Consider the following 20,554-nt stretch of genomic DNA (forward strand, 5'->3'; position numbering starts at 1 on the left):
TAAACACTAAAAAACTCTAAGCCATCTCCGTGGAGATGTTGCCTGTACAACGGCAAAGAGAATGACTGGGGAAGGCGGAGCCTAGGAGGGATCATGTGACCAGCTTTGCTGGGCTCTTTGCCATTTCCTGTTGGGGAAGAGAATATCCCACAAGTAAGGATGACGCCGTGGACCGGACACACCTATGTTGGAGAAACATATTTACCAAACTACAATGAAGAGCCAGCTACAATAACTATAAACACTAACACAATGACAGATTTATATAGTCAGGCCCATTATTATATTGTATTGAAGGTGTATTCTGGACCATCTGGATTGAACTAAAGGGTACAGTCGGTAGCACAAACCATACTTTGCTTCTTTCTGTGATGAAGTCTCCAACCATTTTCTGACTCAACAAGAGTCCATAAAGTCTGTGAGGATCCCCTAAGGATTTCCTCTCAAATGCATTGAGGACACTGCTTGTTAGGCCTTAGGCAGCATTACTAACAGTAAGTCTGTGGTTAGACTTGCAGTAAATACACTTAAGGAAGGTGCAGAGCTTTAGCTCAGTCTATCATCTACATAGGTAGGAAATGGTCTAACTAAAGCAAAGAGGAGAAGGCTCATTTTGAAAGGGTTTATTTTTATTGTAGCAGCCTAAAGAATACAGTTCTGATATATGTTTCACCAAGAGAGAAAGTGCCACTTCTAAGTGCTGTTTAAAAATGACAATATTTTTTAATTGCATCTGCAAGAAGTGTAACAATATTTCAAATAACTATTTTGAAAAAGCAACAGGTTGTAGATAATGTGTGAGATGTGGAGACACTTGTGTTATGTAGATGGAAAGCAAGCAGAATGGATTGAGTACTGATAAATAACAACATAGGTTTTGGATACCTTTAAATACTATACAAGACATGTTATAGGGGTGATTCTATCCCAGTTAAAAAGCTTTCCTTTTTCTACAAAAGTTTCCAATAAAGTATTTTCATAGATTAATTATTTAATACATTTGTATTAATTGGAACAGAATCTTCCTCTACGATTCTTGAGAATGACAAAACCAAACAAAAACAAAGCCTGAGTAGTTTTGCCAATTTCTGTATCTCAGAGTGCATCCATAGGATGTCTCACCGGTATGTGCATAGGTCATCACATAATTTTAACTGCAGGAGATCTTCATAATTCCTTTCACAGAAATATCTTTTTTTTATATTAGAAGTGTAATATAAATATATAACTCCTAACATCATAACACTAGTCTTTTATCCTTTAAGTTCTATAATATTGAAAGCAATATGGGTGCTATGGGAACAGTTTTATTTTGTTGCTTTTTAGTTGACTTTCCATGATCTGAATGCATAAAAATCTGTATTCTGTGGCTGTAGGGCAAATTTATATACTATGGGACAGCATTATTTAACTTTCCATTACTAAACATTGGGCAAGAAAATATTGACCATCTAGCAAGAATACAGATGTGAAACTACTTTCTCAGAGAAGACATATCTGACATCAAATTTGTGTATATTTTATACATTTTTACATCTGTAAAGATAACAGTTATATATCTGATTACAAAAAGTGTGCATTTACATATATACACACACACACACACCTTAATATACATCCGATCAAAAAACAAAAAAAAGCACATTTTCAGAAACACAAAGTTTCTGACATGTACAATAAGCTGTTATGTGCTACTCCATCTTATGACACACATGAACAATTAAACCATTCTATTTACAAAGAAAATAAAATATCTTCACATAGTTGTTTTATATTACCTTCATAATTATAGGGGGAAGGACACTGCAGGAGATGGACTTTAAAGGTGGACTTTAAAGTGCTGAAAATCCCATATTGTACAAAAAAATATCAAGGGCTCACAGTGGTCAGTTAAACTAAGTGCAATGTCATCTTTCAGTATCTCAATTTGACCCTAGTAAAAGATCCACACATCAAGATAGACGGAGTGTAAAACAGGATGCAAGGATTTCAAAGAGCCGGTTTCTGGAAGCGAGTGTCATTTCATGCCATGATCTCCCACAGTAGAGTTGTTTGGCAGACTCCCATTACTTATTTTAGATGTTTCTTTAAAAAAAAAAAAAAGTTACGGTCACAACAAAAATATTAGAAACCAGCATAATATACTTGTGTTTGCTAAAATTATATATACAGTTAAAAATATATATTTATATATAAAATAAATTATTTATTTATATTTGAAAGAGAAAGTTAGAAAGAACGGACTTCAACAATGACTCAAAAGATGATGCTCTAGCACAAAACAGTGCCTTTATTCATTTCTACTGAGCCCCACAGCAAACCAGTATATGGATGGGCACAAACAATGTTTCACAAGTCAAGGAACAGCAGTCAGCAAGATTTTCCTTCTAATGAAGTTTGTGGTGTCCACATGCAAAAGTACAACAAACAAAACGTTATTACATCTGGCCCTTTATAAATACTCACCTCTAGAAAATGCATATCTGGCAGCCTTCTGGGATATTCTTGTAGCCCCCAGACAACTTACCAAAATGTATATGTTTGTTTCTGAATTTTTGCACTAAAAGCTTGACAGAAATAAACAATTAAAGTGCTGCATTAGAGTGTGGATTGTGCTGGATTATGCTGGGGACCACAGCATGTCTACAAAACCTGCCCCACAACCCCAAAAAGACTGTCGGCACTGCTGTGGAAAATGTATATTGACCATGAAGAATTTTTATACATATGCTGTAAGGGTACCTGTGAATAGCATTAAATAAACCACATATGTATCAAATAAATTTTGATATTTTATGTCCGCTAATGTCTCCCTTGACACGAGTTGTGTGGGCTATAACCACAACAGACCAAGCCAACAAGATGCCCTATGAATATTGGTTATAAACATAAATCCAGACACTGAATATTAAAATGATATCCACAAGTATACAACATTTATAATAACTGGGAAAGATGACAATATGCATCTTCTAAAATATTATAAGTAACATACCATGTTAAATATGAAAATACTCAGACTAAATGGTATGAAATGGGCCATGTTTGGAACATATAGTTATTAAAACTAGGAGATTATAAGTGTATAAAAATAGGCATTTGATAAAAATATAAATAAGAATACGTATTTACTGTTAGCAGTATAGATGGTGAGACTGCATTTCTGGTTGTCTGCTGCCACCAATAGTTCAAAAATGGTATTATAACCAAAAAGTTTTTGGCTGCTCAGGGAGGCATTTTCCAAATAACCAATGATATGTTCAGCTCTGAGGGCCTATCAAATTCTTGTGGGAATGATTAAAGAAAAGAAAGAGGGGTTTATCTTGAATAAGAACCTACACACAATAGACAAAGGAACAAACTCAAAGAAGCATAACGTTTTGAGAGAGAAACACACAGATTTTGTGCCAAGTATCTTCTCTGCCATTTTGGGGCACTTTTTTGAGAATAGAAAGATAACAATTTTGAGGCCTTTATCATTATGAATAGTGGAAAACCTTCTTTTCTTTCATGTAATTAGCAAGAGTCCATGAGCTAGTGACATATGGGATATACAATCCTACCAGGAGGGGCAAAGTTTCCCAAACCTCAAAATGCCTATAAATACACCTCTCACCACACCCACAATTCAGTTTTACAAACTTTGCCTCCTATGGTGGTGAAGTAAGTTTGTGCTAAGATTTCTACGTTGATATGCGCTTCTCAGCATGCTGAAGCCCGGTTCCTCTCAGAGTGCAGTGAATGACAGAGAGATGTGAAGGGAGTATTACCTATTGAATGCAATGGTCATCCTAACGGGGATCTATTTCATAGGTTCTCTGTTATCGGTCGTAGAGATTCTTCTCCTACCTACCTCCCTTTTCAGACTGACGATATACTCTTATATACCATTACCTCTGCTGATTCTCGTTTCAGTACTGGTTTGGCTATCTACTTTATGTAGATGAGTGTCTTTTGGTAAGTATGTTTTCCTTTATTAAGACACTCTTAGCTATGGTTTGGCACTTTAAATGTAAAGTTCTATTCAGAAGGCCCTGTCTGTTATACCACCTTCTAATAAACGTAAAAGGTCTTTTAAAACTTCTCATAAATTCGATGAATTTTTAAATGACCGACAGCATTCTGATTTATCTATCTCTGATCAGGATCTATCTGGTTCAGAAGATTCTGCCTAAGATATTGACACTGACAAAACTTCATATTTATTTAAAATGGAGTATATTCGTTCTTTATTAAAAGAGGTGTTGATTGCATTAGATATGGAGACTAGTCCTCTTGATATTAAAACCAGTAAACGTTTAAATTCGTTTTTTAAACCTCATGTAGTTATTCCAGAGGTTTTTCCAGTTCCTGATGCTATTTCAGAGGTAATTTCTAGGGAATGGAATAGTCTGGGTACTTCATTTACTCCTTTAAGGTTTAAGAGACTGTACCCTTTGCCGACTGATAGATTGGAGTTTTGGGAAAAGATCCCCAAAGTTGATGGGGCTCTCTCTACTCTTGCTAAACGTACTACTATTCCTACGGCAGATAGTACTTCTTTTAAAGATCCTTTAGATAGGAAGCTTGAATCTTATCTAAGGAAGGCTTATTTATGTTCAGGTCATCTTCTTAGGCCTGCTATTTCTTTGGCTGATGTTGCTGCAGCTTCAACTTTTTGGTTGGAAACTTTAGCGCAGCAAGTACCAGATCCTAATGTGTATAGCATTGTTAAGCTAATTCAACATGCTAATAATTTAATTTGTGATGCCATTTTTTGATATCATTAGAATTGATGTCAGGTATATGTCTTTAGCTATTTTAGCTAGAAGAGATTTATGGCTTAAATCTTGGAATGCGGATATGACTTCTAAGTCAACGTTGCTATCTCTATCTTTCCAAGGTAATAAATTATTTGGTTCTCAGTTGGATTCTATAATTTCAACCGACATTGGGGGGAAGGGAGCCTTTTTGCCTCAGGATAAAAAATCTAAGGGTAAATTTAGGGCTGCTAACCGTTTTCGTTCCTTTAGTCAGATTAAGGAACAGAAACCTGACCCTTCCCCTAAAGGAATGGTTTCCAATTGGAAGCCTTCTCCAGTCTGGAATAAATCCAAGCCTTTTAGAAAATCAAAACCAGCCCCCCAAGTCCGCATGAAGGTGCGGCCCTCATTCCAGCGCAGCTGGTAGGGGGCAGACTTCGATTTTTCAAGGATGTTTGGATCAATTCAATCCACAATCATTGGATTCAGAACATTGTTTCTCAAGGGTACAGAATAGTTTTCAAGGTAAGACCGCCTGTGAGAAGTTTCTTTCTCTCACGCATTCCAGTGAACCCAGTAAAGGCTCAGGCTTTCCTGAAGTGTGTTTCAGACCTGGAGTTATCCGGGGTAATTGTGCCAGTTCCATATCTGGAACGGGGTCTGGGGTTTTATTCAAATCTGTTCATTGTTCCAAAGAAAGAGAATTCTTTCAGACCAGTTCTGGATCTAAAAATTTTGAATGTAAGTATACCAACATTCAAAATGGTGACTATAAGGACTATTCTGCCTTTTGTTCAGCAAGGGCATTATATGTCCACAATAGACTTACAGGATGCTTATCTTCATATTCCGATTCATCCAGATCATTTTCAGTTCCTGAGATTCTCTTTTCTAGACAAGCATTACCAATTTGTTGCTCTTCCTTTTGGCCTAGCAACAGCTCCAAGGATTTTTTTCAAAGGTTCTCGGTGCCCTTCTCTCTGTAATCAGAGAGCGGGGTATTGCAGTGTTTCCTTATTTGGACGATATCTTGGTACTTGCTCAGTCTTTACATTCTGCAGAATCTCACACGAATCAACTAGTGTTGTTTCTTCAAAGACATGGTTGGAGGATCAATTTACCAAAAAGTTCCTTGATTCCTCAGACAAGGGTAACCTTTTTAGGATTCCAAATAGATTCAGTATCAATGACTTTGTCTCTAACAGACAAAAGACGTCTGAAATTGGTTTCAGCTTGTCGGAACCTTCAGTTTCAATCATTCCCTTCAGTAGCTATGTGCATGGAGGTTTTAGGTCTCATGACTGCAGCATCGGACGCGATCCCCTTTGCTCGTTTTCACATGAGACCTCTTCAGCTTTGTATGCTGAACCAATAGTGTAGGGATTATACAAAGATATCACAATTAATATCCTTAAATCCCAATATTCGACTATCTCTGACTTGGTGGTTAGATCACCACCATTTGGTCCAGGGGGCCTCTTTTGTTCGTCCAACCTGGACTGTCATTTCAACAGATGCAAGTCTTTATGGTTGGGGAGCTGTCTGGGGATCTCTGACAGCGCAGGGGGTTTGGAAATCTCAAGAGGCGAGATTACCAATCAATATTTTGGAACTCCGTGCGATTCTCAGAGCGCTTCAGTTTTGGCCTCTTCTGAAGAGAGAACCGTTTGTTTTCAGACAGACAATGTCACAACCGTGGCGTATGTCAATCATCAAGGTGGGACTCACAGTCCTCAAGCTATGAAAGAAGTATCTTGGATACTTGCATGGGCGGAATCCAGCTCCTGTCTAATCTCTGCGGTCCATATCCCAGGTATAGACAATTGGGAAGAGGATTATCTCAGTCGCCAGACTTTACATCCGGGAGAATGGTGTCTTCACCCAGATGTGTTTCTTTAGATTGTTCAGATGTGGGGGCTTCCAGAAATAGATCTGATGGCTTCTCATCTAAACAGGAAACTTCCCAGGTATCTGTCCAGGTCCAGGGATCCTCAGGCGGAAGCAGTGGATGCGTTGTCACTTCCTTGGAATTATCAACCTGCTTATATCTTTCCGCCTCTAGTAGTTCTTCCAAGAGTGATTTACAAAATCATAATGGAGCGTTCATTTGTACTGCTGGTGGCTCCAGCATGGCCACACAGGTTTTGGTATGCGGATCTTGTTCGGATGTCCAGTTGCCAACCTTGGCCACTTCCGTTAAGGCCAGACCTTCTATCTCAAGGTCCATTTTTCCATCAGGATCTCAAATCATTAAATTTGAAGGTATGGAGATTGAACGTTTAGTGCTTATTCATAGAGGTTTCTCTGACTCAGTGATTAATACTATGTTGCAGGCTCGCAAATCTGTGTCTAGAAAGATTTATTACTGAGTTTGGAAGACTTACATTTCATGGTGTTCTTCTCATAAATTTTCTTGGCATTCTTTTAGAATTCCTAGAATTTTACAGTTTCTTCAGGATGGTTTGGATAAGGGTTTGTCTCCTCCGTTTGAGCCTATGCATTCTCTGGACATTAAATTACTTTCTTGGAAAGTATTGTTTCTTCTGGCCATCTCTTCTGCTAGAAGAGTTTCTGAATTATCTGCTCTATCTTGCAAGTCTCCTTTTCTGATTTTTCATCAGGATAAGGCGGTTTTGCGGACTTCTTTTAAATTTTTACCTATAGTTGTGAATTCCAACAACATTAGTAGAGAAATTGTTGTCCCTTTGTTGTGTCCTAATCCTAAGAATTCTTTGGAAAGATCTTTACATTCTTTGGACGTGGTTAGAGCTTTGAAATATTATGTTGAAGCTACTAAAGATTTCAGAAAGACTTCTAGTCTATTTGTTATCTTTTCTGGTTCTTGGAAAGGTCAGAAGGCTTCTGAAATTTCTATGGCATCTTGGTTAAAGCTTTTGATTCATCATGCTTATTTGGAGTCGGGTAAATCCCCGCCTCAGAGGATTACGGCTCATTCTACTAGGTCAGTTTCTACTTCCTGGGCTTTTAAGAATGAAGCTTCTGTTGATCAGATTTGCAAAGCAGCAACTTGGTCTTCTTTGAATACTTTTACTAAATTCTACCATTTTGATGTTTTTTCTTCTTCAGAAGCAGTTTTTGGTAGAAAAGTTCTTCATGCAGCTGTTTCAGTTTGATTCTTCTGCTTATAATTTCATTTTTTTTCATTATAAAGATTAAAACTTTTTGATTTGGGTTGTGGATTCTTTTTTCAGCGGAATTGGCTGTCTTTATTTTTATCCCTCCCTCTCTAGTGACTCTTGCGTGGAGTTCCACATCTTGGGTATTTGCTATCCCATACGTCACTAGCTCATGGACTCTTGCCAATTACATGAAAGAAAACATAATTAATGTAAGAACTTACCTGATAAATTCATTTCTTTCATATTGGCAAGAGTCCATAAGGCCCACCCTTTTTGTGGTGGTTATGATTTTTTTGTATAAAGCACAATTATTCCAATTCATTGTTGATGCTTTCGCTCCTTTCTTATCACCCCACTTCTTGGCTAAACTGATTTGTGGGTGTGGTGAGGGGTGTATTTATAGGCATTTTGAGGTTTGGGAAACTGCCCCTCCTGGTAGGAATGTATATCCCATACGTCACTAGCTCATGGACCCTTGCCAATATGAAATTAATTTATCAGGTAAGTTCTTACATAAATTATGTTATATGACCTACAAGAAACTCCAGAAGCTGAATTCCCACACTGGTTATTTGGTGATGTATACGGTTGCTCTATATTTTTAATGGTATTCTAAAATTATAGCTATAATGTAATTGTGATTTAAAAGGAAAATGTATTCTTATATTTAATATTAGACCAAGGGTAGTAAGTATACCAGCATTAAATATTAATCTTTAGAAAGAATTTTGTATTTTAATATCATAAGTTAATTACAGTTATTGCTATATATATATATATATATATATATATATATATATATATATATATATATATATACACACATATATACACACACATATATATATATATATTATATATATATATACATATATACATACACACACACAGGTAGCCCTCAGTTTATGCCGGGGTTAGGTTGCAGAAGGAATGGTTGTAAATTAAAACCGTTGTAAATTGAAACCCAGTTTATAATGTAAGTCAATGGGAAGTTAGGGAGATAGGTTCCAGGCCCCTCTAAAAATTGTCATAAGTAACACCTAATACATTATTTTTAAAGCTTTGAAATGAAGACTTTAAATGCTAAACAGCATTATAAACCTAATAAAATAATCACACAACAACAACACAGACTTCACTTGCATTTTTCTGCAAACAGTTCTTTCTATGCATTCCAATCTGGACTGATTTATAGACAGGAAGATCTTATTCCTTTGAAATCTGCTCGATAGCTCAGATCTGGTTAAACTGATTAATTTCAGCTAGCTTGGCTTTGCTGCAACACAAGTGGACAGCTCCACCTACTGGCTATTTTGAAAAATGCACTGCTTCTCAATGTTGTTCAGTAGCAGTCACATGACTGTAAAAAAAGGTTGTTATTCTGAAACAGTGTAAATTGAACCGTTGTAAAACGAGGGCCACCTGTATATATTTTAGAATTTATTTTTTTGTGGCTGAAAAAGAGGTTATTTCAGCTCAGATTAATTGGCATATAAATTGGCTATTTGCATTAATAATATATACAATTTCTGATGTTTTTAATTGAAGTTATATAGAACAAATTGTGGGCTAAATAGTTTAACTTTAAATTTGTCTGAAAGTTATCTTAAATCTTTTGAGATCCAGTAAGATTTGTGTGAAGTATCTTGTTATATAGTTTAACTAAGCACTGTTAAGTTAGCGGTCCATATTCTGGTATTTCATTGTGGTATTTTAATGTGATTCATTGCGAGTGAGGATAATTTTAAAGATACATTTTTATAATCTGTTGAATAGAATAAGTGTGCATAATTGATTCATAATCTAGTTTCTACATAAATATAATTCAAAGTGTATTAATATTAATAAATATATTGTTACGTATATACATTTTATTGGTTGGCAACTGCTAAGATATTAATATGAGGATCTATATTGGAGATAAGAAGGCGCCAAACATAGGGTGATATCGTCACTAACTGCAAACACGCTCAGGTAACAGGTGAAAGAGATACTTACAAACGCAGCGGCACCAAGATGTGCCTAGCAACACAGACCGGGACCTCAATCGTCGCCCGGAAGACCAACCAATGGCGTGCACCAAACCTCCCGCAGTCACGTGAGTATTGAAGCCAATCACAAGTCCTTGGGCTCACACACCTTCCTTTCAAGTGTCCGATTGAGCAATAAAACAACAGTGTAGACAACCAGGTGTCCCATACACTGCAGTTTCTGGAAATTAGATGGTTATTGGGCTAGGGTAAAAGTATGACCCACTCCAAGAGGTACTATAAAAACTAATATAATGGAGAAAAATTGAATCATTTTGGAAATAAAAATACCATCAGTGAACGACTAAGAAAAGGTAGTTTTAAATGTAATAATAAGAAATGTAAGATGTGTGACCATATTACTAATAATGTGAACACATTTCAATCTAATGTTACTTCCAAAATATTCAGAATGAATAGCCGAATGACATGTGCATCTAACTATATAATATACTTGTTGACATGCGTGTGTGGATATCAATATATAGGTCGTACCTGCAGACGCCTGAGTGTGAGATGGTCCGAACACTCTCGTAATATTAAAAAGAACTATAGATTACACAGTGTATCTAGACACTGTAATGCAAAACACGATGGAAACCCATGTTGTTTAAAAATAACTCCAATAGAACACATCTCTAAATCTGATTTTTATAACCGGTTCTTCAGATTAAGACAAAGAGAGACCTTTTGGATATATAGGTTACAAACCTTACACCCACTAGGTCTAAATATGAATATTGACCTTGCAGCCTTTAAATAATAAGCAAATAACAAAATAATTAAATGATTGAATAAATAAAATAAAGAATACATAACATCTAAAAATCATAGGTAGTTTAATAATGACATCAGCCACAAATAATGACATAATGGATTACCTTTGAGAAACTAATAGCTGAATACATAAGTATTAAAATACAAATAATGAAAAAATATGTCATTTGGGTCAAATGTTTTATAATATATACTAGTTGATATAGCTATATAGACACATAATGTTTTGATGTTCTAATAATTATTTCATAAAACATATAAGGTAAATTTGTAAACAATATTTGTTATTATAAAACGCTATTTAATGTGATGTTAGAGTATGTGAATCAAATATATGACACATACATAATGACATATACATAAAGATTTAGGAAGAAGGTCGTACTGTACATAGAGCCCACTTATTAACATCAAGTACACTTTAGAAGAAATCGAATAAAAATAATTGATGAGATTTTGAAAGAGAACTTGCAACGCAAGAAAATATATTGAATCAAATATAAGATACCAGAAAAGGACCCCTCAAAATATAATAACATAAGAACAGAACATAATTACAAGTATTTAGAGGACATAGTTTGGTATCCCCATAACATAACGTAAAGTTAAGGATAATAGCATGAAATGTTGATTGTAGACCCAATGGTGTTCGAAATAGATGTGCTCACTGAAAACAATACATCCGCCCCCCTTAAAGGTGTGTCAGATTTCAACTGTTGTGATTGGTTAGAAGAGGTACATAAGCAGCGGGAATGTTACACTGTGTATTAAAGCCTGATGAAACGACCCTGCGTGGTCGAGAAACGCGTTGCTGATTTTAAAACATTTTAAATAAATTGTTTTTATAGTACCTCTTGGAGTGGGTCATACTTTTACCCTAGCCCAATAACCATCTAATTTCCAGAAACTGCAGTGTATGGGACACCTGGTTGTCTACACTGTTGTTTTATTGCTCAATCGGACACTTGAAAGGAAGGTGTGTGAGCCCAAGGACTTGTGATTAGCTTCAATACTCACGTGACTGCGGGAGGTTTGGTGCACGCCATTGGTTGGTCTTCCGGGCGACGATTGAGGTCCCGGTCTGTGTTGCTAGGCACATCTTGGTGCCGCTGCGTTTGTAAGTATCTCTTTCACCTGTTACCTGAGCGTGTTTGCAGTTAGTGACGATATCACCCTATGTTTGGCGCCTTCTTATCTCCAATATAGATCCTCATATCGTACCGTAATCTTTTGGAAGAGCTGCCGCCTATATTGGACTTTATTGAACTTCACATCTGATATATGTATCCGTGAGCGCACCTCCACAGGGAGCTTTTAAACCCTGACACCATTGTAATCATAAGATATTAATAAATGATATTGTAAACCTGGTATATACCGACAATGCTATAATAATGACAGTGCGTACAACTAGCAATAGAAGCTTAAGATGCTTTTTGTTCCCTCCAAACGCTAGAATTAGTAATAAACAAGCTTGTCTACTTTGTAGCTTTCAGCAGTATTACTATGTGAAGCATTTGTTTTTGGTAATTTATTACCAGAAACAAATACCAGGGAACAGTTTGATGAAAGCCACTTTCAAACAGTAGATCTATTGACCAAAATATGGAAAGGCCCCTCAAAATAGGAATAGCTGGAACAGGTGAAACACAACCTTCTATTGGAAAGATACCAGTATCCCACATTTAATGAATCAGAGCACAGTATATAACACTGAATCAATTAGAGTTATGTAATGGTATCACACTGGGAAGGATATGTGCAGAAACACTGCTTTAACAATGGTGATAATAAAACTAAAAGCCGACTGTAGACCCATAATATTGCTACTATTGATTAGAAGGAATGTCTGAATGGTAAGGTTATTAAGTGTATGTTATATTTTAATTGTTTACATTAATTTGAATGTTTAATACAATATGGAAAAGCCTTTTAATGAGAGTATGAGAGTAATCAACCAGTTGCTACATGTTTAGAATGTATAACAAAATATGAGAATGGACTATAAAGAACCACCGAATCGCTGTAACATGTACTATGTAATGCAATATTTACTCTCTGCAGATGTTTCCATATTATCCAGAAATCACAGAATTCCATCATTTCTATTATCAGATTTTAACATACATAGCTGAAAGTCACTGGAAATGGTTCTTGGGGAAATTGATTTTACTTTGAGCGAAGGATCAAAAGTTGATAAAAAAATCTTAGCTTGAAATACCTATTTGTGGGATAAGATGACCATGCTGCTCTTTCATATACATGGTATAAAAAAAAAGTAGTTTCCCTTTAAAGGTGAATAAACAAACCCTAAAAAGGTTAACTATAGTTTAATAAACCCCCAACAACTTATACTTAGAAAAAAAAAAGAATAACTACATGTTTTATGCCCCTTTATAGTAGATCTTAAGAGCTAATACATCGGCCTCTCTTTATTATTAATTTATAAGATCTTAAAAGCTGAATAATTATAAGGAGAGAAACAAGCTAGTTTTTGTAGCTTGTTTTACAGCAAACATATTTACTTAAAAGCATCATCAAAACGTTTTGGCTTCTGTCTCAAAGCAGAAACCATTGTTGGCATGTCTGAACCCAGCAGTAATGATAGCCTAACCATTAATTCAGACACAACCCCTCTGTAAAGCTCCGATAAATATCTGCTACATTAGGGCTAATATACAAACAGAAGTCTTTAAATCCTAATGCTTATTTGTCTTTATTGTCACTTGTACATAGTTTTACAGTAAATTATTTCTATTATTAAATACATCTGGGTGTAAAAACACTCTACAAACCTTCTTTCTCTTTCTTTTCCTGGCTCTCTTCAGCTGCAGTTTTGTCTGCTCTAAAGAAAATCCTTGCACTGCTTAACGAGAAATAAAGCAGCTCAAATTCCTGAATAAAGAGAAAAAAATAAATAAAGTTGCAGGACAACCTATTGTTATTGTCAGGATTATTATTATTTTTATTATTCCGCCACTTTTTCTATTGCCCATAACTTTTGAACTGCTAAAGCAAAGCTCTTGAAATCAGGTATGCTGGTACAGCCTATTGCGCTGCTACATCTCACGCAATATTGAACTCATAGGTCATAAGGTTACGCAGCCATATTGCTTTTTGCGCCAAATTTCGAGAAACGCTTAATAATCTTTATCTCTGAAACTGCTAATGTTACAACGTTGAAACTTGCTGTGCTCAGTGCTGCTATGAACTAGATTTGCCATTGCTAAACAGAAGTGCCTTGGTCACATGATGTAGCAGCCATCTTGCATTTTGCGATAATCTTTAAACATCTTCTCTTAAACCGCTTAGTGCAATAAAGTGTAATTTTGCACATATGTTCCTTGCAAGGTCCTCTAACAAGTTTGTTAAAATTGCGATTTTTCCATAATCAACATGGCTGCCGTGAGACATTAACCTTTTTATTGCCATTTAATTGCGTAATTTTGCACTTTTTACATTAGTTTTAAAATATTTTACAATATTACAGTATAATAGACACATGATTACACACAGTCATAACCCTTAAAGACAATATTGCAGTTAAAATTTGCATTGCGCAGTCGCCTTCATGAAATAAAACATTTGCAAATTTTCATGAAACTTCTGCAAATTGTAGAGGTATATAGTGAGCATTAGTATGTGCAATTTGAAAGCCATACATTGCATAGCTTGGCGGCCATTTTGTTTCGTATGCGCAGTTTTTAAAAACTATAAAAAATCTTCTTCTCCCAAACCGCTTAAGGCACACACTTGAAATTTTGTTTACAGAGTTAACTTATGACTAACATTCAGATTCGTTCAAGAGAAGTTGATAGGTCATGTGGTTTGGCAGCCATTTTGAATTGTTCAAAAACGCTTAACGATATTTTTAAATTAATAATAAAACAAAAACTGTTTTACAAAAATGCTTTATTTTTGCCATGTTTATTGACATCTATGGTGACAATTACTATACATAATATGGAGGCTGTACATCATATGATCTGGCAGCCATTTTGTTTTATGCGAATATTTTGAAAATCTATTTTCTCTGCAACTGCTTATGTTAGAACTGTGAAACTTGCTGTATAACCTTATATTGTGACCTAGAGTCACAGTTGTTCATGTTGAAGGAATTGGTCACAAGCTGTGGCAGCCATATTGGTTTAAGCGAAAATTTCGAAAACGTGTTTTCTTTCCAACCGCTTATTTTAAAGCTGTGAAATTTGATGTAAAACAAAATCTTGTGACTTAGAGTTACATCTGATCGTGATGAAAGTATTGGTCATATGGTGAGGCAGCCATCTTCAAAAACGCAAAAATTTCGAAAATGTGTTTTCTTTCCAACTGCCAATGTTAGAATTGTAAAAACTTCTATAAAGCTTTATATTGTGACTTAGCAGATTGTATGCCATTGCAATGTCGATGCGCATGGCCACCTCTATCGCTGCTTGCAGCTATATTTTTTTTTTTTATTATTATTATTATTCCGCCACTTATTCAAATGCTTATAAAAACAGCATAACTCTAAAACTCATGAAACTTGGCACTATGCTAAAGATCTATGCTGTGCATAATCCTATGCAAAATAAATCTCATAGGTCATGTGATCTAGCAGCCATATTGCTTTTTGCGACAAATTTCGACAACCGCTTGAAAATCACCTTCTCCAGAACCGCTTATGTTACAGCTGTGAAACTTGCCGTGTGTACTGCTGTACTGACCTAGAATAAAGTTTGTTCAAGAGAAGTGATTTAGTCACATGACCTAGCTGCCATTTTGAATTGTGCGAAAATCTTTAAACATCTTCTTCTCTGCAACTGCTAAGTTATATATATATATATAGTAATGGATTGCTGAAGTGCTCTGAAATGCTGTTGCATTATTCATCATCCTTGTAAGAAGACATCACATTCAGGGAGTGCAATACAAAAAAAAGCAATAGCCTGTTTATACAGAGTAAAACAGAATGTTAAAGGGACAGTCAACACCACAACTGTTATTGTTTAAAAATATAGAAAACACCTTTACTACCCATTCCCCAGCTTTGCACAACAAACATTATTATATTAATATACTTTATAACATTTAAACCTATACATTTCTGCCTGTTTCTAAGCTACTACAGACAGCCTCTTATCACATGCTTTTTTACTAGCTTTTCACAACAAAAAACTGCTAATTCACGTAGGCCATATAGATAACATTGTGCTCACTCCCGTGGAGTCGTGCAGGACACTGCAGTTATTGGCTATAGACTTATATACCTTGTACCTTAGATACAAGGTAATCACAGAGGTCAAAAGTATATTAATATAATCATGTTGGCTGTGCAAAACAAAATTTATGCTTACCTGATCAATTATTTTCTTTACTGGAATGGAGAGTCCACGGATCTATTCAATTACTGTTGGGAAAACATACATTATGCTTACCTGATAATTTCCTTCTGATGGAAAGAGTCCACAGCTGCATTCATTACTTTTGAGAAATAAGAACCTGGCCATCAGGAGGAGGCAAAGATAACCCAGCCAAAGGCTTAAATACTCCTCCCACTCACCTCATCCCCCAGTCATTTTGCAGAGGAACAGTAGAAGAAATATCAGGGTGAAAGGTGCCAGAAGAATATAAGGACGACCCACATAAAATTACAAGTGGGGAGCTGTGGACTCTTTCCATCAAAAGAAAAGGAAATTATCAGGTAAGCATAATTTATGTTTTTCTTATTAATTGGAAAGAGTACACAGCTGCATTTATTACTTTTGGGAAAACAATACCCAAGGTATAGAGGCCAAGCCGGGAGGGTACAATAGGCGGCCCATACTGAGAGCACCAGGCCTGAACCTCAATCCAATAAAAAAAAAAAAAACGCTTTGTCCGAAGCAGAGAAAATTTTAAGAGGAATAGCCCCAATGACACTGACTCAGAGTTAGTCCAGAAGCAAAACTAGAGGCTCGACAGAGCCAACAGTCCTCCAGGAGACAGTCGCCCAACAAACGTTCCCCCACCACTCATCTCCACAAATGGAGACACCAGCCGAAACCCCTAAGGGAACAAGGCAAAGGAGAACCAAGGAAACCAAAAGGTCCCCTAATACAAAAAAGAACACCTCCACGAGTGAGCCCAGCTCACAGAGACCCAAAGGGGCCCAAACAGGGAAAGGAGGCCACGTCTATACCAAGCAAAACCCGGGATAAGACCGGACACAGAGACAGAACAGACGTCTCTCCAACATTCTGCAAGCACAGAATGCAACTGAAGAGGCAAAGTCCTCCCAGTGTCTGACCATAGAACACCAAAGTATTCAAACATGAAAAAGTGTGCAATACACCCAGGTTAAAAACCCCAAGTTTGAGAACACAGAGACCATAACAGGACGACACAGAGGGTACTTGCGAGGAAAAAGAAGCAGTCAAGCAAGAAAAAGACTGCAAAAGCAACCCCCAGACAGATGGAACGGTCCAGGCAACCTAAGTCACCGGACCTACACACAGGTCCATAAAAAGGGGAACACAAAACCTCAATCGAGACCCCCCAAGAAGGAGAGTATACCCTCAGAACCCGAAGGAAAAGTGAACCCTCTTCTAATTTCAAAGTTGAAAGGAAAATCTATACCCTAGCAGACTAAGCTAACAGGATAGACTCTACAAAGCTCACACATCCAGAGGAGACTGTGACCCGAACGCAGTGCCTTAGACCGCTCGGCCATCCTGACCTGCAGACCCACAGCCAGCTGGACAAACTCAGCCTCAGGGATCTAAGACAGGGGAACAAAAGAATCCCGAAACAGGTAAAGGAATGAGCGTAAGGATAGCACAGCCATCCCCACAAAGTACAAGTACAAACCGACTCTGAAACCAGACAACAAGGCCATAGACCTAAGGATCTATCAAATAACGGCCCAACAAGTCTGCTTGGAGCCAGAAAGACCCCAGGGGGAACAATCCCACCTTTCCGCCTCCCATTCAAGAGAAATCCCAAGCAAGGACTCTATCTCCATAGGGAGGAGAATATCCCCTAAAGAAAAAGGTATGATGCCGGAAGGGAAACTGTCCTCAAGGTCCAACGTCACCGGCTAATGGGAAAAGAAATTCCCAACACAGATGTCCAAGAAAAGGACCCCCCCTACAAGTAGCTTGTGCAGCAGAGGCACAGCCAGCCCAGTCGCCTGCAGAGCAGGGAATCTATGAGAACACTGGCAAGCTGACCAGGGGATTTCAACCCTAAGGCGCACCAGAATTTGGACATCCAACACCAGCAGCTGGGTATGAACCAACTACCCTTGAGGCTCAAGCCACATGGCTAACCACCAGATGACATGGGCTACTCTGTGGCAAAGAGTAAAAAATACTGCGAAAACCTGGCCAACCATGACCAGGTTAGGTAGATGGAGCAAGGACATAGCCCAAGTTCCCACTACCGTGGAACACCCCAACCAGCCCTGAGATCCAAGATTACAAAACCACCCAAGACTGGGTCAGGAAAAAGGCCAAGCGAAGCTTCAGCAACCGGAAGTCTCAGGGAGAAAAACAGGTCCGGGCCCCTAAGAGTTCAGGCAAACCTTACCCTAGGACTAAACACCCCAACTGGCCAAAAAGCCAGACACAAGGGTATGGATGCATATCCAGAGAATTCGGATAGCGAGAAGAACTCAAAAGCCTCGACCAAAGGAAGGAACCACCCTTAGCTAAAGTCCAACGCTCCAAGGAGCAAGGCTAGAAGTCGTATGAAGATACTTCTCAGAGCCTCAAGACAATCAAGGGATACCTCGAGGTAAAAAAAATCCTACTAGCAGGACTTGTCTCCCTATCACCTCCGCACAAGCAGAGGACACAAGGAAGAGAAAGGCACTTAGCCTACCCAGCTCCGGAAAACCCCGAGCTAAACAAAGTACCCTCAGGGAACAATCATCAGTCGGAAACACAGATCCCTAAAAGGAGATCCACTCACCCGTAGACAATGGAAGAAGACCCAAAGGTCTCTTATAACTCAGACAGACAGTACACATCAAAGAGTAAGAGCTGCATCTAGATACACTATAAACAGCTTACGCATACACCTGCAAGGTGTCAAGAGCTGCAACTCGTTTCAAACTGCAAACCTTCCACATGCTAGACAGCTATTCTGTACAAGCTGTTGGATCAAGCCCAAAAGGACAAATCCAGAGGCCTAAAAATGAAGGCCAAACCGCTCAATTGTGGTAAGGGGCATTAAAGACCTCCAGCCCTCCACCACATGGGGGAGGAAAACTAAGTTATGATGAAATCAGATGTCAGATAGAGTGATGCAGCGGAAAAACTCCCCTGCCCGGCCATCTATGACTGAAGGCTATAAGGACTGAAACAATCCTTTCCGCCTTATGGACCCACAGGTCCTCTCGAATGCTTAGTTGAACATGAAAAACAATGATAACCTGAGCACTCTGGGCTAATACCGAACCAGCCGAGCAGAACAGCGCCATGTGTCTGAACAGCCGCAAGACCGAACGAACCCGACAGGACCAGCCTGCACCTAGGGTCGTAACCGGCAAGCTGCATGAATTCTCCCTCATAGGGGGAAAAACAAAAAACAGACATCTTTAACATAGGACTAACATGTCCAAAACAACTTCCGAAGAAGTAACAAAGAGAATCAATCCCAGAAGGTTCCCAAAGGAAACAAAAACAAATAAAATACATCCCATTGGATAGTAATAAAATATAAGGTAACCCGGAGGTTAACGCCCAAAAAGACACAGGCCTACCCACAGGACCAGCCAAACGGAGCCCTATCTTTCAAAAACTGGGAAAGATCTCAAACAAATGACAATCAGCAGATTACTTCATCCCCACATGTCTAATGAAGTGCACCATTTGAATTATTTTAATGAAATTCCCCGTATCTGGTAACGATAGGGTCATTCAATAACTGAAAAACATGTCTGAGCAACACACGAAGGCGCGCAATCCTGTAACGGAAACACATCCAAAAGGCCGTGTCACTTCCAAAGGCCTCAATGTTCCAACCACAAGCCCAGTAAACTTCGCACATAAGCAGGTTGAATGACATAACAAACATGATTATAAACCCCCCCCCCTGTTCAATAACCCCCCTCAGGAAATATTAACCCTCGATTCCAAGATACTAAAAAGAGACTCACTGAGACCCTTATGTATAGTTAGACCCGCAAGGTGGTAGCCTCTCTAGAAACATTCACATTACAGTACATTGCAAATAAAGTAAAATTAAACAATCTTACCGGAATCTATGCCGTGAAACAGGAACACGGCACTTCAAGTGTGACGGATAAAAGCATCGCCTCTGCCATGGACTTGAGAGAAGAAAGCAGGCAGCAAAGCGAAGTTCAACAACGCTGATTGCTTGAGGACCTGTTAATATGAGTCGGGATGGTTTCACAGAAAGAAACTCCCTGCATCTCCGGACTCTAACTTTCATCCAAGACTGACAGGACTACTTAAAACTCCTGTCCCATGCTGAAGAGTACTACCCTCCATAAGAGACAAAAACAAAAATTAAAAATTCTGACACTTCTCTGCCATCCTCCTGGGCAGTCATTCAGCAGAGGGAACAAGTAAATAGAAAGAGGAACACTAGGGGAATAGAGGTGTATGAAGAGGACCAAGTGGTGCCTTGGAAATTTGTTCCATGGAAGCTTAGTTCTTAAAAGTTGAATTTCCAAACAGAAATTGAACGGATTTGCGGACTCTCCATGCCATTGGAAAGAAAACTGGGGAATGGGTAATAAAGGAATTATCTATCTTTTTAAACACCAATAATTTTGTATATAGCTGTCCCTTTAAGATGACTGCTGCAGAGTGGGTTTACTATCTAATTATTGAATGGAAGAAATTAAAAAGGTGGGAATATTTGTAGGACAGTCATC

General features: G+C 37.9%; 1 protein-coding gene across 1 annotated transcript in view; it reads right to left on the bottom strand.

Moving 5' to 3' along the window:
• Window positions 1-608: 608 nt before the first annotated feature.
• WASHC4 (WASH complex subunit 4) overlaps window positions 609-20,554 on the bottom strand; it is a 293,185-nt gene continuing 273,239 nt past the window's right edge. The window contains exons 27-28 of the mRNA XM_053716956.1: window positions 13,485-13,584; window positions 609-2,085 (exon numbers count right to left, since the gene is read on the bottom strand). Coding sequence (XP_053572931.1) covers window positions 2,018-2,085; window positions 13,485-13,584 — 168 coding nt within the window. The 3' untranslated portion in view covers window positions 609-2,017. The remainder of the gene's footprint in view (window positions 2,086-13,484; window positions 13,585-20,554) is intronic.

Source organism: Bombina bombina, chromosome 6 (assembly GCF_027579735.1).
Source record: "Bombina bombina isolate aBomBom1 chromosome 6, aBomBom1.pri, whole genome shotgun sequence".
Classification (NCBI taxonomy): domain Eukaryota; kingdom Metazoa; phylum Chordata; class Amphibia; order Anura; family Bombinatoridae; genus Bombina; species Bombina bombina.